Source organism: Aedes albopictus, chromosome 3 (assembly GCF_035046485.1).
Source record: "Aedes albopictus strain Foshan chromosome 3, AalbF5, whole genome shotgun sequence".
Taxonomy (NCBI): domain Eukaryota; kingdom Metazoa; phylum Arthropoda; class Insecta; order Diptera; family Culicidae; genus Aedes; species Aedes albopictus.
The window spans coordinates 359,607,982-359,633,244 of NC_085138.1; the positions used below are offsets into that span (position 1 = coordinate 359,607,982).

At 40.0% G+C, this 25,263-nt stretch overlaps 1 protein-coding gene across 2 annotated transcripts in view; it reads right to left on the minus strand.

Moving 5' to 3' along the window:
* Nucleotides 1-6,239: 6,239 nt before the first annotated feature.
* LOC109428969 (protein sax-3) overlaps nucleotides 6,240-25,263 on the minus strand; it is a 109,808-nt gene continuing 90,784 nt past the window's right edge. For both annotated transcript variants that reach the window (XM_062855383.1, XM_062855382.1), the window contains one exon: nucleotides 6,240-6,969. In XM_062855383.1, the coding sequence (XP_062711367.1) occupies nucleotides 6,336-6,969 (634 nt within the window). In that variant the 3' untranslated portion in view covers nucleotides 6,240-6,335. The remainder of the gene's footprint in view (nucleotides 6,970-25,263) is intronic.

Sequence of the window (25,263 nt, forward strand, 5' to 3'; positions counted from 1 at the left end):
TTATCGTAAGTGATGTTTAGAGTAGAAAAAATACGTGTTCTGCTCTAAATCCAACATTATTTGTTTGAGAAAGTAAGTAATGCCAAATGAACAAAAAGCTACTGTGTAGAGCGACTTCCCATGCCCACCCCAAATTAAATTGAGACAAAGAAACTCCCTGACTTCTACATGCCTCCCTCCATTCATTCCCAGTACCTACTGACAGCGCTGTTATTGGTCGTGAGCTTCCCATGACGATGAACAAGTAGGCCCTTTCATCGTCACAAGACAAAACGAGCACTCACGCACTTCGTCATGTTGTTTTGCAATGATCAAGCGTCATGACGGAAACTTTCATATTGCTTTGAAATTAAAATTTTCACCTGGTCCAACCAAATTTAGACTAGCCGTTGTATTTAACAGATAGAGAGGACATACATTCATGCTTTGACGGATTTAAACAATGACAAAATCCATGAATGTTGTAGGAATTGCCTTGTTTACAACCATGTCACGCTCCGTCATGACCGAAAAATGAGCGAATATTGTTAGACTCTCTTGGTCATTGTCTCCCGATTCGATGACATTGAGAGAAGCACTTCTGTAAAATTCGCGTAACGACCCGTGTTGACGCTGACGCTTTCCAAGCCTGCCTACTGATTCTGAATCCAGGTGGGTCTCACGTGTCAATTTCGGTGTTATTTGGACGTGATGGTTCCTGATATCTTCCGGACTACCAAATTCTACTGTCTGCCAGCTGAATGGAGATTACCTCCCACGTACGGAAAAGATGAAAGCCAAGTGCGATGTGCGAGAAGGTGAGCCTTAACTTTGTCATCATAGCATAAATTGGGGGAAAGGGGAGCTTCTGTGAGTGTACATCCGACGATGGCACTCGAAAAATACCTTACTGACTGGTTGCCTTGCCTGCCGTCGGCGTCGTCCCGATTTGGTATGCAAAACGTGTTTGTCAAATGTGAGTCTGATACGTGTGTCTCCAAAATGGCACGGTTCTGTCTGTGAGCTCACGCGCTCCTGGGCGGCAAGTTTTTCGACAAAGTGGATGTGGGCAGTGATCCACTTATGATTGAGTTAGAGCTCGGTGACGACTTAAACAGAAATTTTGACATGACCAGAAATTCAGGAGAAATCCCTTCAGGAATTCCGAATTGCGGAATTCTAGAGAGAATTCAGGAATTCCGGAGAATTCCCTTCAGGGATTCCGGAGAATTCCCTTCAAGAATTCCGGAGAATTGCATTCAGGAATTCCGGAGAATTGCATTCAGGAATTCCGCAGAATTCCCTTCAGGATTCCGGAGAATTCCCTTCAGGAATTCCGGAGAATTCCCTTCAGGAATTCCGGAGAATTCCCTTCAGGAATTCCGGAGAATTCCCTTCAGGAATTCCGGAGAATTCCCTTCAGGAATTCCGGAGAATTCCCTTCAGGAATTCCGGAGAATTCCCTTCAGGAATTCCGGAGAATTCCCTTCAGGAATTCCGGAGAATTCCCTTCAGGAATTCCGGAGAATTCCCTTCAGGAATTCCGGAGAATTCCCTTCAGGAATTCCGGAGAATTCCCTTCAGGAATTCCGGAGAATTCCCTTCAGGAATTCCGGAGAATTCCCTTCAGGAATTCCGGAGAATTCCCTTCAGGAATTCCGGAGAATTCCCTTCAGGAATTCCGGAGAATTCCCTTCAGGAATTCCGGAGAATTCCCTTCAGGAATTCCGGAGAATTCCCTTCAGGAATTCCGGAGAATTCCCTTCAGGAATTCCGGAGAATTCCCTTCAGGAATTCCGGAGAATTCCCTTCAGGAATTCCGGAGAATTCCCTTCAGGAATTCCGGAGAATTCCCTTCAGGAATTCCGGAGAATTCCCTTCAGGAATTCCGGAGAATTCCCTTCAGGAATTCCGGAGAATTCCCTTCAGGAATTCCGGAGAATTCCCTTCAGGAATTCCGGAGAATTCCCTTCAGGAATTCCGGAGAATTCCCTTCAGGAATTCCGGAGAATTCCCTTCAGGAATTCCGGAGAATTCCCTTCAGGAATTCCGGAGAATTCCCTTCAGGAATTCCGGAGAATTCCCTTCAGGAATTCCGGAGAATTCCCTTCAGGAATTCCGGAGAATTCCCTTCAGGAATTCCGGAGAATTCCCTTCAGGAATTCCGGAGAATTCCCTTCAGGAATTCCGGAGAATTCCCTTCAGGAATTCCGGAGAATTCCCTTCAGGAATTCCGGAGAATTCCCTTCAGGAATTCCGGAGAATTCCCTTCAGGAATTCCGGAGAATTCCCTTCAGGAATTCCGGAGAATTCCCTTCAGGAATTCCGGAGAATTCCCTTCAGGAATTCCGGAGAATTCCCTTCAGGAATTCCGGAGAATTCCCTTCAGGAATTCCGGAGAATTCCCTTCAGGAATTCCGGAGAATTCCCTTCAGGAATTCCGGAGAATTCCCTTCAGGAATTCCGGAGAATTCCCTTCAGGAATTCCGGAGAATTCCCTTCAGGAATTCCGGAGAATTCCCTTCAGGAATTCCGGAGAATTCCCTTCAGGAATTCCGGAGAATTCCCTTCAGGAATTCCGGAGAATTCCCTTCAGGAATTCCGGAGAATTCCCTTCAGGAATTCCGGAGAATTCCCTTCAGGAATTCCGGAGAATTCCCTTCAGGAATTCCGGAGAATTCCCTTCAGGAATTCCGGAGAATTCCCTTCAGGAATTCCGGAGAATTCCCTTCAGGAATTCCGGAGAATTCCCTTCAGGAATTCCGGAGAATTCCCTTCAGGAATTCCGGAGAATTCCCTTCAGGAATTCTGGAGAATTCCCTTCAGGAATTCTGGAGAATTCCCTTCAGGAATTCTGGAGAATTCCCTTCAGGAATTCTGGAGAATTCCCTTCAGGAATTCTGGAGAATTCCCTTCAGGAATTCTGGAGAATTCCCTTCAGGAATTCTGGAGAATTCCCTTCAGGAATTCTGGAGAATTCCCTTCAGGAATTCTGGAGAATTCCCTTCAGGAATTCCGGAGAATTCCCTTCAGGAATTTCGGAGAATTCCCTTCAGGAATTCCGGAGAATTCCCTTCAGGAATTCCGGAGAATTCCCTTCAGGAATTCCGGAGAATTCCCTTCAGGAATTCCGGAGAATTCCCTTCAGGAATTCCGGAGAATTCCCTTCAGGAATTCCGGAGAATTCCCTTCAGGAATTCCGGAGAATTCCCTTCAGGAATTCCGGAGAATTCCCTTCAGGAATTCCGGAGAATTCCCTTCAGGAATTCCGGAGAATTCCCTTCAGGAATTCCGGAGAATTCCCTTCAGGAATTCCGGAGAATTCCCTTCAGGAATTCCGGAGAATTCCCTTCAGGAATTCCGGAGAATTCCCTTCAGGAATTCCGGAGAATTCCCTTCAGGAATTCCGGAGAATTCCCTTCAGGAATTCCGGAGAATTCCCTTCAGGAATTCCGGAGAATTCCCTTCAGGAATTCCGGAGAATTCCCTTCAGGAATTCCGGAGAATTCCCTTCAGGAATTCCGGAGAATTCCCTTCAGGAATTCCGGAGAATTCCCTTCAGGAATTCCGGAGAATTCCCTTCAGGAATTCCGGAGAATTCCCTTCAGGAATTCCGGAGAATTCCCTTCAGGAATTCCGGAGAATTCCCTTCAGGAATTCCGGAGAATTCCCTTCAGGAATTCCGGAGAATTCCCTTCAGGAATTCCGGAGAATTCCCTTCAGGAATTCCGGAGAATTCCCTTCAGGAATTCCGGAGAATTCCCTTCAGGAATTCCGGAGAATTCCCTTCAGGAATTCCGGAGAATTCCCTTCAGGAATTCTGGAGAATTCCCTTCAGGAATTCTGGAGAATTCCCTTCAGGAATTCTGGAGAATTCCCTTCAGGAATTCTGGAGAATTCCCTTCAGGAATTCTGGAGAATTCCCTTCAGGAATTCTGGAGAATTCCCTTCAGGAATTCTGGAGAATTCCCTTCAGGAATTCTGGAGAATTCCCTTCAGGAATTCCGGAGAATTCCCTTCAGGAATTCCGGAGAATTCCCTTCAGGAATTTCGGAGAATTCCCTTCAGAAATTCCGGAGAATTCCCTTAAGGAATTCCGGAGAATTCCCTTAAGGAATTCCGGAGAATTCCCTTAAGGAATTCCGGAGAATTCCCTTAAGGAATTCCGGAGAATTCCCTTAAGGAATTCCGGAGAATTCCCTTAAGGAATTCCGGAGAATTCCCTTCAGGAATTCCGGAGAATTCCCTTCAGGAATTCCGGAGAATTCCCTTCAGGAATTCCGGAGAATTCCCTTCAGGAATTCCGGAGAATTCCCTTCAGGAATTCCGGAGAATTCCCTTAAGGAATTCCGGAGAATTCCCTTCAGGAATTCCGGAGAATTCCCTTCAGGAATTCCGGAGAATTCCCTTCAGGAATTCCGGAGAATTCCCTTCAGGAATTCCGGAGAATTCCCTTCAGGAATTCCGGAGAATTCCCTTCAGGAATTCCGGAGAATTCCCTTCAGGAATTCCGGAGAATTCCCTTCAGGAATTTCGTAGAATTCCCTTAAGGAATTTCGTAGAATTCCCTTAAGGAATTTCGTAGAATTCCCTTCAGGAATTTCTGAGAATTCCCTTCAGGAATTTCTGAGAATTCCCTTCAGGAATTTCTGAGAATTCCCTTCAGGAATTTCTGAGAATTCCCTTCAGGAATTTCTGAGAATTCCCTTCAGGAATTTCTGAGAATTCCCTTCAGGAATTTCTGAGAATTCCCTTCAGGAATTTCTGAGAATTCCCTTCAGGAATTTCTGAGAATTCCCTTCAGGAATTTCTGAGAAATCCCTTCAGGAATTTCTGAGAATTCCCTTCAGGAATTTCTGAGAATTCCCTTCAGGAATTTCTGAGAATTCCCTTCAGGAATTTCTGAGAATTCCCTTCAGGAATTTCTGAGAATTCCCTTCAGGAATTTCTGAGAATTCCCTTCAGGAATTTCTGAGAATTCCCTTCAGGAATTTCTGAGAATTCCCTTCAGGAATTTCTGAGAATTCCCTTCAGGAATTTCTGAGAATTCCCTTCAGGAATTTCTGAGAATTCCCTTCAGGAATTTCTGAGAATTCCCTTCAGGAATTTCTGAGAATTCCCTTCAGGAATTCCGGAGAATTCCCTTCAGGAATTTCTGAGAATTCCCTTCAGGAGTTTCTGAGAATTCCCTTCAAGAATTTCTAAGAATTCCCTTCAGGAATTTCTGAGAATTCCCTTCAGGAATTTCTGAGAATTCCCTTCAGGAATTTCTGAAAATTCCCTTCAGGAATTTCTGAGAATTCCCTTCAGGAATTTCTGAGAATTCCCTTCAGGAATTTCTGAGAATTCCCTTCAGGAATTTCTGAGAATTCCCTTCAGGAATTTCTGTGAATTCCCTTCAGGAATTTCGTAGAATTCCCTTAAGGAATTTCGTAGAATTCCCTTCAGGAATTTCGTAGAATTCCCTTCAGGTATTTCGTAGAATTCCCTTCAGGAATTCCGAAAAGCTTTGTGAAAGTGTATTTTTCTAAAACTTAGCTTGTGATCGGTTTCGAGCCCTACTCTGCAATCCTTTCCATCAACATACTTGCCGCCTCTGCCCTAGGTCTCTACATCAACATAGGTACTGAACGCCACTCGTGCCCCCTTCATTAGTATTCACCTCCAATCTCCAATTTAATAGTTGCTCACCTAGCAGACTTGAATGCTTAATCTCATCATGTCCAATGCAATTGGCTCCCCGTTTCGCGATGCGCTCACTACTGTTTCCCATTTGCTCGCATGTATAATCCATTTTTTATCCTTTAGAACTTGAAGCGAAATCCTTCCGCACCGGGAGCCTCATCCATGCTAATGGGAAAGGATTCCGGTTCGGTTTTGCATTCCGCGCATGCCTCCGACTTCCGGATGGCTTTAGTTTTCGATTGAAATTAATTTTCACTGCAAGCCCTGCGACGACGACACGATGCTCGGCCGTTTAGTCAAATTTCAATAAATTACTTTTTAAACGGAACTGACGACCTGCCCCTCGTATGTAGATGGGAAGATCTTATCATAAATATAGCGCTGCAGCAGCAGCAGCAGCAGCCAGTCAGCGCCAGCGTTACGCAGCACTACAACCTAAAGTGATAGGAAAAGGATATTCGCTCGCTCGTTGTTGTTCGTTGCCAACGAATCCATGGATTCACCATGGTGGTGCACTGCCGTCTGCAGCATAGTTGTCCCATGTTAATAGGGATTCCCATAGAACATGGGACAACAATGCTGCACACGGCAGTGCACCTCATCGAGGAAGAGAGAGAGTATAATTACATAGGAACGTTAGCCTCTGCCAGCGCCGTCACGGCAACGGATCTCTACTTGACCTGAATCGGCTCCTCGTACAGGAAGGATCCCTCCTCGCTGCACGAGCAACATGTATCGTCGTCCTCGCAGTCGTCCCGCCCGAGGCCGCAACCGTTGCTCAGCGTCGTCACTTCACCGTCACCGCCGTCCGTGTCACAACTATAACTACTATTAAGCATTTTGTCGTTTTCAGTCTCTTCATGTTCGCTGATCGTCTCCTGTTGCTGCTGCTGATGCTGCCCGTTCAGATGGTGATTATGTTGATTGTGATGATGATTATGGTGATGATGGTGATGGTGTGGGTGATTGTGATGATAGTTTCCATTGATGGCGTTTTCGATATTTACATGCACCTTGCGGGCGAACTTGGATCGCTGAGAGAAGCCACCGCTTCCGCTGCTTCCGGTGCCGGAACCATCCGAGGAGCAGGTCCCATTGAAGCAGTTGGTGGCGTTTTCGTGCTGCTGCTGATGCTGTTCGGTGGAGTGCCCGTTGCTGAGGCTGACGCTGTGCAACAGTGGAGGTCGATGATGCGGTTGAAGGTGAGATTCACCCGGCCCCGCTGATGTTACTCCGATGCCGTGCGGGTAGGGCTTCATTGATGGGCCTCCACCACCTGGAATGGCATCGCAGCTACCGCATAATCTGTATGGAGACAGAAGAGACGTCGATTTAGTGAGATTTGATTGGATTAGAGACGTGTGGTCATATTTGGGCTGGCATGGTTGCAAATGACTAGATGGACAATATCGTGGTTTGATGATGTTTGAGTGGCAATGTGTGATAACCTATAATTGTTGGATTTTCACTCCTACATCCTACATTTTTTTTTGGCTCATTTACTTGTAGAATTTACCTGAATAATATGGGAAACACTGTTCTGCAGAAGAGCTCTGAAATAATGCATTTTTTTTTATTCCTTCATTAAGCCCATTTGTACTTCTTCTTGGCGGAACGCCCAAAATGGGACAAATCCTGCTTCAAAGGTTAGTGTTCTATAGGCAATTCCATAGTTGTTAACTTACAGCTTCCTCTGCCAGTGAACGTTTTGGTTAAATATAACGCGTAGCAAGCAGGAAGATACTTAATACCCAAGGTTATCCAGGAAAATTCCTTTTTGAAAATTCCTGAACTGAGCAGGCATCAAACTAATCACCCTCAGAAAGATCGTATTGAATACCCGTGCGCTTACTGTATCGAATATATTGGCTCTCAACTCTTCAAGATACTTTTATTTTACGAAATTTCCAAATACACTGAAACCTCTTTCTATGCATAATATTTATAATGCACTTTTGATTTATGCACCTTTTTTTAATCCCAATATAAAAAGAGGGAAAGATACTCAGAGCCAATATTGTGCATAAGAATATTTAATAATGATATGAACTATAGCAACGGCGGCCAAGCCGTGTTTACAGAGGAGAGCAAAGGAAGGCTACAGGTTCGTTTTTGGGTGTTTCCGGTGGGTCTTAAGGGGGTTTCGGAGTCATTTCAGGAAGTCTCAGAGCATTTTAGGCTGATTTCAGAGGCGTAACGGAGGCGTTTTTACGGGTTTTGGTTTAGGAGGTTTTTTGAGGCATTTCAGGATATTTCAGACCATTTTCGGCGTGATTCAGAGGCGTTACGGAGGAGTTTTCGGGGTGTTCGGAGCTTCTCAGATGCGTTACATGGGGTCCGAGGAGGTTTAAGGGGCGTTTTGGAGGCATTTCAAGACATTTCAGAGCATTTTCGGCGGGAAGCAGAGGCGTTACTTAAGCGTTACGAGGAGTTTTCGTGTGGTTCGAAGCCCCTCAGGTGTGTTACATGCGGTCCGAGGGGATTTAAAGGGGATTTTGAAGGCATTACAGGACGTTTCAGATTATTTTCTGCGGAATTAAGAAGCGTTATGAAAGCGTTACGGAAGAGTTTTCAGAGGGATTGGAGCCTCTCAGGTGCGTTACACGGGGTCCGAGGGGATCTAAGAGGGATTTTAGAGGCATTTCAGAACGTTTCAGAGCCTCTTCGGGGGGATTCAGAAGCGTTACGGAGGAGTTTTCAAGGGGTTCGGAGCTTCTCAGGTGCGTTACATGGTGTTGCGATCCCTCGGAAAGCTACTAGATTTAATTATTTTCTTTAGCCATTATTTTATGTAAGGTTATTTCGCGATATGCAGTTTGTTATCACTAATTCTGAATTATCTTGAATATTAGTTTAGATCGCCGTACTTTAGTTTATATAGCTGACCGAACGGTTATGTGAATTCGGGTGTCGGTTGCAGTTATACACGTTCACGTAAAGGTGCTATTAGACTGTTTGTCATCACAAATATGATTATGTTATGATTATGTTGCTATGGGGCTGTCCATAAACCACGTGGTCATTTTTTTTGGGACTTTTCAACACCCCCCCCCCCCCCACGCGTGGTCATTTGTCCATACAAAATTTTTAATTTTTCCATACAAAATAATCATTGGCCGAACCCCCCCCCCCCCCCTCCTATGACCACGTGGTTTATGGACAGCCCCTATGATTCACGTTGTGGTGGTCATTTGTTGGGTTTGTTTGGCCAAATATTTGTCACGTCTAATGGGAGCTTAAGCCTCACTTCATGAGTTTAATATGAATGAATTCGCTAACATACATGTACCATGCAGAGCCAGGTTTGTCGTTAGAAGTTTAGAGCCACATACGAGGACGTAGAAAGGAGGAAATAAAAAGCGAAAGAACTAAACGTAAGTAAACTCCTGATAAAACCGGATTGAACTTAATGAGTTTACTTTATAGGAATTTTTAAATGAACGCAATAAAACATTAAGAAATTGGAACTTCGTTATCGCTTTTGGCTACTCCTACCCGTTGACCGGCGAGTCAACAACATGGGGTCCGAGGGGGTCTAAGGGGGACTTAGGAGGCATTTCAAGACGTTTCAGAGCATTGTCAGGGGATTCAGAGGTGTTACAGAAGCGTTACGGAAGAGTTCTCAGCGCTCTCGAAGCCTCTCAGGAGCGTTACATGGGATCCCCGGGGGGTTTAACCCTTTGGAGACGGATCTGTCGTATGTGCCCAGCCGAGAAAATCTACCAGCACAAACGTGTTCTAGACTAGCGAGGTTGCATCCAGAGAGGTGAAAATGCCGTCTGAAATACCTTAAAACGCCCCTCAAATTTCTTGCAACGCCCTTTAAAGGCTCCTGAGATCCCTTGAATTGGCCTTAAAGCCCCTTGAAACGCCCCTGAACCCACTTATACTATTTAAATACCCCAGAATTCCCCGTAATCCCGTGAAAAATCTTGACAGAACACCCTTAAAAGGCTCCTCAAATCCCTCGAAACAATCCCTTAAAACGCCCCTGAAGCCCCTAAAGGGGGCTCTTTTTGGGCTCTCTGGGAACTTTCTGGAAACCCCTTTAGCCCCATCTCAACTGCCCAGGAGCAAGACCTGTTCTCGCGAACTAGATTCTCTTATTAAAGCCCAAACTTAATTTATGCATTCATTTCCCTCTTTTATTCCCTTTTTTTAATTTATGCATATTTTAAATTTATGCAGTCCCATCCATGTGCATTCCGTGTCGGGTATTTCCATCACTGCGACCAGATTTTTGAGACATGTGCATAAAAAGAGGTTTCAGTGTATAAGGATGGAAGCATCTTGACGTAATTGAAGTGTGGAAGCAGCACATCAACGAACACCCAAATAATGGTAGTTTACATAGTATAAAGGTGGCTTCAGGGACCTTTAGGGGTAATTCAAGCGGGTCTCAGCAGCCTTTAAAGCGCGTTACAAGGGGTTCAGAGAGTTTAAGGGTGTTTCAGGAACGTTTTGAGGGCATTCCGAGAGGTTTGAGGAGCGTTTGATACCATTTCAGAGGCGTTTCAAGGGGTTTTCAGGAAACAGTAATGCTAATCACGCCGGTGTTCAAAAGGATGATATGTTCTACAACCGTTTCAGAGGTATTTTAAGGGAATTTTGGAGAATTCAGTGGTGTTTCAAGGCATGGTGGATTTCAAGGGGTTTTGTTAAGGGGTTCGAGAAGTTAGAGGGAGCTTAGAGCTATTTCAAAGGGATTACGAAGATTTCAGGGGGTTTCAGTAGTATGAAGCACCTCAGAGACCCCCTAGAACACCTCCTGAACCCTATGAAACCCTCTGAAACACCCTGAGATCACACTGTTAAAAATGCTTTGAAATCCATGTGCACAAAAATTGAGATTTGATTAGGAAAAGGATTTACGTACTCCGGTGAAACTCGAACTCAAGAAATTGACACCCCTGAAAACGTCTGAAACACCTCTGAAACCCCAAGGTAGCCCTTGAAACCCCCTGGAACATTTCTGAGACTTCCAGATAGACCTGGGATCTCGAGAAATGCCTAAAACGCCCTTGAAACCCAGCGATGCCAGATGATTTTTTGCAAAATATGTATCGCTCTATTCAAAAATCTATATCCCATGCAAAATTATGGTGAAAAGCTTGTATCCCATACACATAAAAACCTTCTAGCACAAAAATCTGTATTTCATCTGTACGGATGCTTAAAAATCTGTATAACACAGATAAATCAGTATAAATGGCATCCCTGCTGAGACCCTCTGGAAGCTCCCCTAAAATGCTCCTGAGACCTTCAAAAACCCCCTGAAGGTTCTTTAATCCCGTGAAACGCCTCTGAGACCTCCTAAACGCCTCTGAGACCCCCTGAAGTACCCCTTAGATCCACTGGAACACCTTGACACCCTTTGAGATGCATTTGAAACGCACGTAAATCCTCCTGGAACTCCCTGAGACCCCTTGAAGCGTCCCTGAGGCCCCCGCAATCTGCATGAGACCCCCTGAATGATATTGTTAGTATTAGTATCCATTGTTCTAGAATCACCGATTGCTGAACTAAATGTTATGTTTGAAAATTTAATTTTAAATGTTTTTTTTTTGAATGTTGGCTCTAGTATAAACTCCACTTTAATTCTTTACCCCACCCCTAAATATCGACTGAAATAGCTGTTTTTGCACAGCTTACTTATTTCGATCAGTAAATCACTGTCCTCTAAAGAAATCAAGGGCGTAGCCAGCTTTTCGGTCAGGGGGGGGCAAGCACCCTTAGTAAAAATGAACCTACTAGCTTTTATAACTAAACGCAACACGATGAAATTGAATATAATAACATTATATTCTAAAAGTTTTATAAGGGTTAACCCAGTTGTATTTTGTACAATACGTTAACAAAAACTCGCCTGATCTACACAAATCAACGTGGTGCTGGTAGCGATGGCCAATTTCTGGAAGATTAAGGATTTTTATTTACTCGTACAATATTTTGCTCTGATTTTTTTGTCAATGTCTACAAAACATTCACCAGAAATTATAGCTGAACTCTTTTGGAAATTACGAGCTCTTTTGAGGATAAACCTAGAATTTCCTGGTTCCTGTATGCTTCCATTTATCTTCCAATACTATTTGCTGTAGAAATTCCTATAGATTTTTTTGAATTTTTGAATTCCAGAAGGAACTCCTAAAAAAATTTCAAAAAATTAACCTTTACGAATTCCTGGATAAATTATGGGAGGGATGCCTAGTGAAATTTCTGAAGAGATCTCCTGAGGAAATCCTAGATAAATTTCTGGAGGATTCCCTGGAGGAAATTCTGGAGAAATTCCTGAAGGAATTCTGGACGGAATCCCTAGTAAAATTTCATAAGAAATGTCTTTAAAAATTCAAATATGAAATCTTAGAGAAATTTGTGAAGGAATCCTTGGAGGAATGCCTGTAGAAACTTCTGATCAAATTCCCGGCGTAATTCCTGGAGAATTTCCTTGAGCAATTTTTTGGGTAAATTCTTGGAATCCCTAGGAGAATTCTGGGAGAAATTCCTGATGAAATCTCCAGAGGAACTCTGGGAGGAATTGCTGGAGAAATTTCTGAAAAAAATCCCTTGAGAAATTCCAGGAGGATTTCCTGAAAGAACCTTTGGAGGAATTTCTGGAGGATTCCCTGGTGGAATCTTTGGAAATACCCCTCGAAAAATTCGTGGAGAAATCCCTGGGGAGAAATTCTGGGAGAGTTCTATTTCTACTCTATTATATTTCTGTTTCTGAAATGAAATGGAGGAATTTCTAGCGGAATTTCTGGAGGAATTCTTGGATAAATCCTTGAAAGAATGCGTGAAGGAATCTCTGGGGAATCCTAGAAGCAGTTTGTGAAGAAGTCCGTGGGGGAATCTCCAAAAAATTACTGATGGTATTCCTCCAGGAATTTCCTGGAAGAATTTATGGAGAAATCCCTAGAGGATTTCCAGGCAGAATCCTCTGGAATATTTCCTGGAGGAATCCCTGAAATATTCCTGAGGGTATTCCTGCAGAATTTTCTGGAAGAATTTCTGAGAAAATCTCCAGAAGAATTTCTGGAAAAATTCCTGGAGAAATTGTTGACATAATTTCTGAACGATGTCCAGGAGCAATTCCTGGATCAATTCCTAGAGAAATTTCTGGAGGAATTCCTGATGAAATTCTTGGGGTAATTCCTGAAGAATTTCCTGGAATAGTTCTTGGAGATATTCCTGGATAAAATCTTGGAGGAATTGCTGGAGGTTCTCCTTTGGGAATTGCTGGCGGAATCCGTGAGGGAATCTCTGGAGGAATTCCTTCAACAACTTCTGGATGAATTTCTGGGGGAATCTATGGAGAAGCTCTGGGAGAAATTTCTGAAAAAAATCCCCTGAGAAATTCACGGGGGGATTTCAAGAGACATCTCAGAAGGAATTCCTGGAGAAATCTCTGGAAAAATCCCTGAAAAAGTTCCTGGACGAGTTTTAGCGGAATTTTTAGAGAAATATCTGTAGCGATTCCTGGAGGGAAAACTGGAAGATTTCTTGGTGAAATTTCTGGAAAAATTCCAGAAGGTATTCCTAGAAAAAACCCTGGAAGAATTTCTGAAGCAATCCCTAATTTATGATGGTGTTCCTTGATTAATTCCTGGTGTAATTCCTGGAGGAATCCCTGAAAAATTCTTGAAGGTATTCCTGGAGAATATTCTTGAAGAATTTCTGAAGAATCCTTAGTGGATTTCTTGGAAGAATCCTTGTAGAAACTTCTGCAGGATTTCCTGGAGGAATCTTCAAAGAATTTCCTGAAGAGATTCCATGGAGAAATCTCTGGAGGAATCCCTTAAGCAATTCCTGATGGAATCTCATGAGAAATTCCCGGAGAAATACCTAGAGGAATTGTTGACACAATTTCTGCAAGATGTCCAGGAGCAATTCCTAGAGAAATTCCTGGAGAAATTCCTGGGGGAATTCATGTAGAAATTCCTGGGGTATTTCCTGGATAAGTTCCTGGAAAAATTCCTGGATAAAATTCTGGAGAAATTCCAAGAGGTATTCCCTTGGGAATTTCAGGAGGAATCTCTATAAGAATTTTTGGAAGAATTACTGGATGAATTTTTAGAGGGGGGGGGGGAAATTTCTATTTTTATTCTATTATTTTTCTATTTCTGAAAAAATCCCTTAAGAAAACTCCGGAGGAGTTTCTAGCGGAATTTCTGTAGGAATTCTTGGATAAATACTCGAAGGAATTCCTGAAGGAATTCTTGGAGGAATCCTAGAAGCAGTTGGTAAAGAAATTCCTGGGGGAATCTCTGAAAAAATGCTGATGGTATTCCTCCAGGAATTTCCTGGAAGAATTTATGAAGAAATCCCTAGAGGATTTCCAAAAATAATGTTCAGAGGAACTTCTGGGGGATTTCCTGGAGGAATCTTCGCAGGATTTCCTGAAGGAATCTCTGAAAAATTCCTGAGGGTGTTCCTGGAGAATTTTCTGGAAGAATGTCTGAAAAAAAATCCAGAAGAATTTCTGGAAAAAATCCTGGAGAAATTGTTGACATAACTTCTGAAGGATGTCCAGAAGCAATTATTGGATCAATTCCTAGAGAAATTGCTGGAGGTATTCCTGAAGAAATTCTTGGGGTAATTCCTGGAGAATTGCTGGCGGAATCCTTGAAGGAATTCTAGGAGGAATCTCTGTAATAATTTCTTCAACAATTTGTGGATAAATTTCTGGGGGAGAAATTTCTGAAAAAATCACCTGAGAAATTCTCGGAGGAATTTCTGAAGAAATCCCTGGAAAAATCACTAGAAAAGTTCCTGGAGGAGATTTTTGTGCAAATCCTGGAGGAATGCCTGTAGCAATTCCTGGAGGGAATACTGGAAGATTTCTTAGCGGAATTTCTGGAAAAAATCCAGAAGGTATTCCTAGAAAAAATCCTGGAAGAATTTCTGAAGAAATCCCTGAAGGATTTCCTGGAGTAATTCCTAGATGAATTCCTGAAGAAATTTTTGGATAAATCTCTTAGGGAATTCGTATAGGAATACCAGAAATAATTCCTCAAGAAATCGCAGATGGAGTTCTTGAACAAATTCGGGAGGAATCCTTAGAAGAGTTTCTGAAGAAACTGCAGAAGGAAACCCGGAAGAAATTTCAAGAGGAATTACTAAGGGAATCCCTAAGCAGTTCCTGGAGGAAATACTGAATCAATTCCTAGAAAAGATCCTTAAAAAATGCAATGAGGAATTGCTGGAGGAACCCTAAAAAGAGTTCGTGGGAAAATCTTTGGAAGATGTTCAAAATTAGTTGTTTCAGAAAGAATCACAGAAGGAAGTCCCGAGTTAAGTCCTGCAGAAATTCTTGGACGATTCCCGGGGGGATATACTAGAAGAATACCCGTTGAGTTTAACGGAGGAATCTCTAGAAATACTGCTGGAGGAATCTCTATGAGAATTCCTGGAGGAATTTCTGGAGAAATATCTATACGCATTTCAATTCCCAGAGGATCCCTGGACTAATTCTTAGAGGAATCTCTGAAGAAATTCATGGAGAATTCGCAGTAAAAATTTCTGAAGAAATTGTAGATGGAATCCTTGGAGAAATCCTGAAGGAATACTAATAAGAGTTCGTGGAAGAATTCCTTGGGGAATCCCTGTAGCAGTTCCTGATGAAACCCCAGGAAAAATCCTGGGGAATTCCTAAATAGTTCCTGGAGGAAGTATTGTATTATTTTTTGGAATCTTCTGAAGGAATTCTAAAAAGTGTTCCTGGGGGAACCCTTGGAGGATTTTTTTAAATAATTCCTGAAGTTGTTTCTGAAATAAACACAGAAGATATTCCCGGTCGAATACTTGGAGGAATGCTTGAAGGAAAATCTGGAGGAATCCCGGAAGCAATCCCATGATGAATTCCTTAGGAAATCCCAGGAAAGCTTTCTTAACAAATTCCTGGAAGAATTTCTGTAGGAAAATAAAAATGAAGGCATCCATGTCTGTAATATTTTTTGGACGAATTATTGTTGGAATTTTTGGATGGAGAATGTTTTGTACAATGATTTAAGGAACTCCTGGAAATTTCTGGAGGAATTATCGAAACAAGCACTGGAACAATCACTGAAGGAACTTCTAAAGATATCCCAGGAGAAATTCCCGGAGGAATGCCTGGTGAAACCCATACAGGAATTCTTGGAAAACTCTCTGGAGCAATCCATGCTAGAATCACTGAAGGAAACTATGGAAAATTCCTGAAGGAATTCATCGATATATCCTTGCAGAAGTATTTGTAAAAAACTGAAGGAATCGTGGGGGGAATTCTTAAAGCATTTCTTGGAACAAACCCTAAAAAAACTATCTGAACCCTGCAAGATGTCCATGGAAAAATTCACGAAAGAGAAACTCCTGGATATGTTCCTTGAGGAATTTCTGAAAGAATCCATGGAAAAGTTCCTGATTAACTGCCTAAAGGAATTTCTGGAGATGTCCTTGAAAGAATTTGTAAAGAAATCCTAGGTATTATTATCTTAGCATGACGTTTGTTTGAATTGAATACAAGTGAAAATTCGTGTAGCAATAGCATATAACTGCACTCTAGCTCTACAAAGTCCTTGTTTTTCCCTACCGGAAACTGGCCATGCTGTTTTTGTGTTCCATGAATAAACATCACAAAATTCAACCATTCATCCAAGCTTGTTATTTGGTTAAATTCCATGATAAGATTGAAGTAGATCTCTTGGAGAAATACTTGGCGAAATTTCCTGTGATTCTCAAGAAAAAAAGGTTGGATAATTGTGGATAAAAACCTCAATTATTAGAATAGTCTAGAGAATAGTTTTTTTTAATATTTTTTCTGGAACACTTGAATTACCCAACTAACAATTGCAAGTCACAAACAAGCAAGCTTGCTGAATTATTGCTTAATAATGGTAATGATAGCTGAACTAAAATTATGCTCTATACATTACTGTTTAAATGATTTTTCAATTGAGAAAATAGTCAATGTTCGACTTTCCTCGTCGGTATCAACAATGATGAATTAAAACACTTTTCAAAAGTTTAACAAAAAATTTATTCGACAAGCATTGATTCCTGAACAAAAGAGTTTAACAAAACATTTGTCTGCATCTTATTAAGCTGATGTATCGATAAGCATATGCTCCTGAACAATGTGCTTTTCACTTGTCAAATAAACGCCTTCAACCCGCCATAGTTTGACTCGGAACTTTGTTCAGATTATGGGATAAATCATGGCTAAAACTGTTTAGACAACCAAGTTATTCACCCTCATTCTTGTTTACGGACGTATCCACTTTCGAACGTTTTTGGTTCGATCGAATCAGTAGGCCATTTGATTTTGCTGGCGTAAACGGTAATGCAAACGATTTTCGTTCGAAAGTGGATTCGATCGAAAACAAGAATGAGGGTGATTAAAGATCCAAAATTTTAAACGAGTCAAATAAAATAAAACAGAATAGAAGTTTGTAGTTTAACATTGAGTGCCAAGAGACGTAATCAACGTAAAAATGAGGCATTTATTTATTAGTCTGTAACAAGATATCTTGTACCTTGATTAAATTATATTTGCCCGTTTCCACTGGTGCATGCTCCGTTGTCCGTTGTCTAATGTTAAGTTTAAAACAGTCTGTACAACCGAAAGCTGAAGACGTTGTCCGTGTCTTTTTTTATTATATTTTTTATCTTTCGCAGCAGTTCGATTGTACGAGACGCTTGGATCGGCGCATTTGACATTTCAGTGCTGTCGTGTTTACTGAATATTGTTCCCACAGTCACCTAGATAATCAAACAGCATTCAGAAGTCGACACATTTCAAGTATCCCTAAACATCCTTATGCACTTTTTATTGAACATAATATCAAGATTCCATGACAAAAGCATAAATAAAAAATTGCTTAACGGATCTTCGACTGAACATGAGTAGAATGAGTACCTGAACAGATGATGTGAATGCAACATGTCCAAGACCATACCGCACCACATATTGTCATACATTTTTAAAGATCGATATTCAATAATAAAAATAAAAACATTCATATCGCAATAAGTTCGTCTGGAAACAATATCTTCAATAAGGACCAGCACTTTTTGGCCGCATTCCATACAAGTTTTCTCACCGTGCGATAAAAATACTGACAGCGAAATCAGAATGGAAAACACGTGTTTTGGGCTGAACAGCTGTTGAAGCATAAGGCGTTGTTCAGTTGATTACCTCGTGCTGTGCTAATTCACCACTGCTGAACACAAGTTCAGGAGTGATCATTATTGAGTCATGGGAAGATTATGTTTTGCTTTGGGCGCTGCATCTCACCATCTCTAGGATGGCGCAGATAGGAAGGCATGCGGCTGGCAATCGACAGGTCTCAAGTTCTAATCCGGATTTGGGTAATTTTATATGTAATTCTTATTTCATAATAGGTGTTCTCAACATGAGAGCAAATAATTACGCTCGTGAGAGTTCAACATTTTTGCATTTTATTTATTTTCAGTCATTTTTGCCAAAGCTTAATAACAGCTTTCTTGTACATTTGTAAAACGCTTTGAACAACAAAAAATTAAGTTGGTGCACAACATGATGCTTTATAACTTCTCCAAATTTGTGTGAACAAAACCCGAACATAGGTTGTACGTGAAAATAATTCAAATGTTATTCAACATCATGCTGAATTAATTCGTCATAATGGTGCCTGTTAAATGAGTGATTGTTAGTTGGGTATTGACAGTCTTTGAGTCGGCTTGAATTAAAAAAAAAATCTGTCGGCCAGGGGGGGGGGGCACGCCCCCCCCCCTGCCCCCCCTGGCTACGCCCTTGAAAGAAATCATATCCCGGAGAGAATTTGTAAAGTAAGCCCCTTCCTAAACTAAGTCCATTCTTACGTCCACTACTGACAAACCTGTTCAATGCAATCATTGAAGAGAAAACCTTCCCATCATTCTAGAAAAAAGCAATCATTCCTAAGTTATCCAATCGAACAACCCCTATAGATTTCCGCCTTATTAGCGTCCTCCCATTGATCTCGAAGCTCGTGGAAAAGATTCTGCTTAATCTGATATCTCACCATCTAGGCAAATCCAGCGCAGACATCTTACCCGGGTAGCGGACGACAAAAACTAAGCTTTTCATTTCATAAGCTTTGAGGAAAAATAACGCGTGTTTGGGGCAGTTGCGATGGGGACCGCGATCGGGTGGCTTTGTTCGAAGGAAGAAGTGAAGAATGATGCATGTTCTGGGCAGTTGCGGTTCTCGATCGGGTTGCATTGTTCGGCGGAAAAAAAGTGACGCTTGTTTGTGGCAGTTGCGCGCGTAGCATTGTTCGAAGGAATAAGTGAGGAGTTATACGTGTTTGTGGCAGGTGCACATTTCCCTTCCTCGTGAAGTGATAACAATGGATGAACACTTGGTAGCAAACATTATTGCAGAAAGTTGAAGGAGTCAAGGAATGGTTGCGGTCATCCGACGACATGGAACTGGGTGAGATCATTCCGAGTTTTTTTTTCTTTACATACTAGAAGAAGTTTCGCCAATGCGTTTTCATTAGGACTCCTGGAGTCTGTAATTCTCGGTAGGAAGATGGGGACGCGAATATTGAATGCAAAATCAGAAGCGCGCGATAACTTTCGTGGGAAAGTCGGTTTTCACGGTAGTGTAAACGATCAATGCGGTAACGCATTGAATAAAGAAAGATCGTTGACGTATGTGCATTACCTTTACTATCGCGACCTAATAAATCATAATCGGGATGAAGACCGTGTCGTGTATTTTCATATAACTTGTGGATCATATCACCCACCAAAGGTGGCGCCAAGTTCCACACCTTACCCTACCCTACTAACAAATACTCCTTCCTGAGACAACTGTGGGGATGCTGTGGATTCCACGGTTTATAGTAACAACGGTTGTCGAACTAACATTCCTTCCCCTTTCCCGATGACCGTAAGGACGTGGCCGGCGCCGTTATTGACTTTGAAATATTGAACTCTCGATTTGTGCACATTGAGAGTGTGTAGCTAGTCCCAAGCACCATTCATTGGATCTGTGTAACTTCGATTGTTTTGGTCAATCACGGAGTAGCAACTACGATGTGTACAGTGTGTACGATCTTTGCTTTTGCTTTTTTTGCTTTTCATTTCATAAGCTTTGACCGCTGAAATTTTTGGAATGTACTTTTTTTCATTCCTGATCGAGTTATGGCTAATTATGTGAAAAATGACCATAATGTATATGCGTACATGGTCATTTTTCACAAAATTTACCATAACTCAGGAAAGAAAAAAAAAGTGCATTCCAAAAACTTCAGCGATCAAAGCTTATGAAATTACCTTTTCACAAATATTTTTTTGAAAATTTTCCGCGATTTCGGCCATAGTTTTTCCGGCTTTTCTTTCTCAACGGTGGAAAATTTTGTGGAAACCTGTTTTCCACTTCATATTTTTTTGGATTTCTGAGAAAATTAGCTTTCATTTTTATTAAAAATTTGTTTCTACGATTCGTTCTTGAGTTATGATTTTTCAAAGAAAAGGCTTATATGACACATTTGGACTTTTTTCAACAAAATTGGCCATACATTTTAGCGATTGAAGCTTATGAAATAATCTTCTCAAAAATATTTGTTTGAAAATTTTCCACGAGTTCGGGCATTGTTTTTCCGACTTTTCTTTACGAATATTCTTAACTGTGGAACATTTTGTGGAAAACTTTTTTAATATTTTTCATCTTTTCATATTTTTCATATATTTTTGGATTTCTGAGAACATTGCTTTGTTTCTATGATGCTTCGTTCTTGAGTTATGATTTTTCCTAGTGGGGACATAGAGCCATAAGTAAGGAAGGAAGAAATGCTAGGAAAATCTGCTTTCTGAGTATAAGAGAATCAGCAATGTGTGTGTGTATGTTTTTTTGCGCTTTTAAATGTACACACAATTTCTATGAGGAAAATTTATTCTAAAATTTCTACCAGGGATTTTTTTTCTAAATTTGTGTAGCGATTCCTTCGTAAATTCCTATCGAAATTAGTTCAGTTTTTCAAGGAATTCTTTTAGAAAATCCTAAATCCTTAAGAAATATTTTTGGAGAATTTTGGGAAAATCTTCCAAAATTTTTTTCAGGAATTTCTTTGGAAATTTCTCCTACAGTTTCAAAGATCCCACATGAATTGCTTCACAGATTCCTTTAGAAAACTCTCTCAGGATACATTTGGGAATTTGGAAATTTATGGATTGACGCAAATGACCCGTAAGGTTAAAGCGTCTTGAATAAAAAATAAATAAAAAAAATAAGGATTGCTTCAGGAATTCCTCCTTGGGTCCTCCCTAGTCATGCTCTCAGAGGGATGGGGAGTTTCTGAAATGTATGACAAGCTATGTAGTCAATATGGGAAAACCCCGTAAGGTTTTCTGAGCATTGCTAGAAAAAAATATTCCGAGAATTTATTCAGATATTCCACAATAGATGTTTCCATAAATTTCGCCAATGAATACTTAAGAAAACTTTCAGTTGATAACTGTCACTTATAAAATCCCTTATAAGGATTTATTTCAGAAAGCTGGCTCTTTCGGAAAATCTATCACAGATTGCTTCAGAAATTTCATAAGATTTTTTAGAAATCGCAGATCCTTAGAAAACATAAGCGAGTGATTTTTTAAAACATTCTTCAGAGGAGTTTTTTAGAAATGATTTTAGAAATTTAGAAAAGTTAGTTCCTCTAAATATTCTTTGACAAATTTCTTAAGGATAATCTCCAGGGATTATTTCATAAAATCTTCCTGGTATTCCTTCCCAAATACCTCTCGGGATTTCTTTTTCACAAGAGAATTCTCCGGTAACTCCTCCATGGATTAGAAGCCTTCCGAATATCTTCCACGAATTACTTTCAGAAATACTTCGGCGAATTATTTCAAAAATTTCTCCAGGATTTTTTTTATGAAATTTGGCATGCTTTGTTTCAGAAACTGTTCCAGAGTTGCTTCCTGATTTTTTTCTGGAGATATCTGCAGACATTTTTCAAGTTTTTCTCTAGATATTCACACTTCTGAAGGAAACGTTTCAATTCATATTTTTTCCAGGATTCCCTTACAAAATTTCATAGGATTACTTCTGAAATTCTTTTAAAAAAATCCGTTGTTGCCAGCTTTTTCCAGAAAAAAAAAAACACAAATTCTTATATTATATTTTTTGTGAATTCTTCCAGAAGATTTGTCATGATAATTCAGATCATTCTATAAGAAATTTTCCCAGGCATTACTTTTTCGCAAATTTATCCATGGTTCTTCAATGAATTTATAAAATTTATTTTCAAAAAATCGTACAGAAATCTTCGATGAATTCCTTCGAAAATTTCTCAAGGAATTTCTTCAGCATTTTTTTAGAGATTGTAGATTTGCGAACATTCTTTTGGATATTTTCTAAGTTTTTTTTTTAGAAATTCATCCAGAGATTCCTTCAGGAATTCAAACGGATACTATTAATATTCCTCCATGAACTGCTTCAGAAATTTCATCAGAGATTCCATCTAGGATTCCATTGGAATTGCCAAAAGTAATTCATCCACTGATTCTTGCATGATTTCTTTCATTAATTCAAGTAGGACTTACTCCAGGAATTCCTTCAGATACTTACACAGAGATGCCCTCATGAACCTCACCGGATTTTCCTCTATGCATTTTCCAGTATTTCCTCTAGGATTTTCTTCAAGTATACCTCTAGGAACTTCTCCGCGGGTTCATTCAGGAATTCATTCAGATATTTCTTCACAAATATTTCCTAGGAACTCTTAACATAAATTTCTTTAGAAATGTTTTAAGAGATGCTTTTTAGGAATATTTCCAGATGTTTATCTATTAGCTTCTCCATACAGGGGATGGCCAATATGTTTGGGATAGGCAACTTTTTTCACTCACAAAAAAGTTCAACATGCTATAACTATTCATAGAGCGCATCAAAAAATCTCATATTTTGACTGTTTGTCAACCTACTATATGTGCATCATTGGTACAAATTAGGGCTCGATTGATTAATATTTCGCAAAGTTAGAACCGTTCGGGTAAAACACTATTTTTTAGACAACTCATTTTTGAGCTGTCATATCTCGGCAACCAGTGAACCGAATTGAATAAAATTTTGAACGTACACTAAGAATATGTAAATGCTTCACAAACTATTAAAACATAGATACTTTTTAAGCGTTGAAAAAAGTTATCATGGATTGACACTTTTTGGATTTTTCTCGAAACAATGTAATTTTTACCCTTCTTACACCCATAAGAAGGGTATAAATATCGCTCGAAAAATCGACTTTCGATCCGAGGCCCGGAGGGCCGAGTCTCATATACCAATGAACTCAGCTCGACGAACTGAGCAAATGTTTGTATGTATGTGTGTGTATGTGTGTATGTGTGTGTGTGTGTGTATGTGCGTTACAAAAAAAGTCACGCACGTTTCTCAGCCGTCTGTCAACCGATTTTAGTTCTCTTGGAAGCAAATGAAAGCTACTACATCCTAGTAGAACGCTATTGATTTTTTTTTTCGATTGGACGTTTGGTTACCGAGATATCTCTCGAAGAGTACTTATAAGTCATACATCTGAACTTTTTAAGATTTTTGACCAAGTGTATCATAATAAATATTTCGGCCATTTGTGAATCGATTTGGGTTCTCTTGGCACCAAATGAAAGCTACAGCATCCTAGTAGATCGTATTTTCGCTACAGCATCCTAGTAGATTTTATTTCGATTGGACATTTGGTTACAGAGATATCTTTCGAAGAGTACTTAGGATTTATACGACTAAACCTTTTGAGATTTTTGACCAAGTGTATCATAATAAATATCTCAGCCGTCTGTTAACCAATTTCGGTTCTCCTGGCATCAAATGAAAGCTACAACATTCTAGTAGAACCCTATACAATTTCATTAGGATTGGACATTTGGTTACCGAGATATCTTTCAAAGAGTACTTGGGAGTAATACAGGTTAACTTTTTTGAGAGATTTTTGACCAAGGGTACCATAATAAATATCTCAGCCGTCTGTCAACCGATTTGGGTTCTCTAAGCACCAAATGAAAGCTACAATATCCTTGTAAAAGGCCCTGAAATTTTATTTCGATTCGACATTTGATTACTGAGATATCTTACGAAAAAATAAATCCTTTTTATATTATTATATTCACTTGTTATCTTGCATTAGTTTTTGACCAGTCTATGGGAAATTATTTTTCAATAAATAATGCTGACCTCATACAAAGTGTATACTAGCAGGTTATTGTTTTCAGCAAAATTATAAATAACTAATCACAAATACACAGGAATTCTATGAAAACTAACAATATGTTAAATGAAAACTTTGAAATTATATATTGTGGGAAAAATGCAAGAACCGGACAGCCAAAATAACTAGCTAATGCCAAAACTGATTAACTTAGTAGATATATCATTTTTGTTCTTTCTACACCATAACCATGAATACCAAGTACTTTGGAGCTAATTTAATCGACTGATTAAGAGATATTAGACAAAGTGTATCTCGCTGATTTTCTTCCCCATTTGTTAATCGATTCAAGATCTTCTGGTAGTTAACAAAAGATTCAATATTCCAGAATATGCCAGCTATTTTTAAACATTCCACACAAGATTCTAGGAGGTGTCTGGCATTTGTGGTAGTTTAGTCCATGGTACATGATGCTATTTTGGAAACCAATCCACTAGATGCCAAATCCACAATATTTTCTAGAACTTTTGGTCAATTACACAAAATAAATATGTTAAATACAAATAATACAACAGTAATTTTAATAAGTGTAAGAAGGGTTCTGTTCACCATAGGTGGATTAAATCGGGTTTTTACATCAATGTCAATAAATTTTAGTGTTGATATCCAAAGATTTTCCACTTCTGTTCTCAAATTATCTCTAACCAGATATATTAGAGCCTATTAAGATTGAAGGAAGGACACATTTAATAATTTTTGTGTGTTATTGTAAATTTGACCTATTTTCCTCTATATGGGTAAAAATTTCAACTCGGTATAACTTAATACGCCGTGAGAAAACATTATATTTTATAACGTCGTATTAAGTATCAATATATTGTTGATAAACGTTTAAAAATTCATTCAATTCGGTTCACTGGTTTCCGAGATATGACAGTACAAAAATTAGTTGTCTAAAAAATAGTGTTTTACCCGAACGGTTATAACTTCGCGAAAAAGTAATCAATCGAGCCCAAATTTGTACCAATGATGCACATATAATAGGTTGACAAACAGTCAAAATTTGAGATTTTTTGATTCAGTCATTGGAAAGTTACAGCATGTTGAATTTTTTTTGTGGGAGAAAAAAAGTAGCCTATCCCAAACATTTTGGTCATCCCCTGTATATTCCTCCAGGTGTTCCTAAAAAAGTTTCCTCAAGACATTTTTTTTAAATTTATACAAAGCAGCTTTGGAATGCGTCAGTGTCAACACGAGTCGTCACGCATTTATTACAAAAGTGCTTTTTCAGTGTCATCGAATCTGGAGACGATGACAGAGAAAACCTAGTAATAAAATATCAATGTATAAATTGAGGGTCCACTAAATCCAGGTATATCATTTTTACTTTATTGTCTCTCTAAAAGTGGGCACCGAACGATGATATGGTCCATGT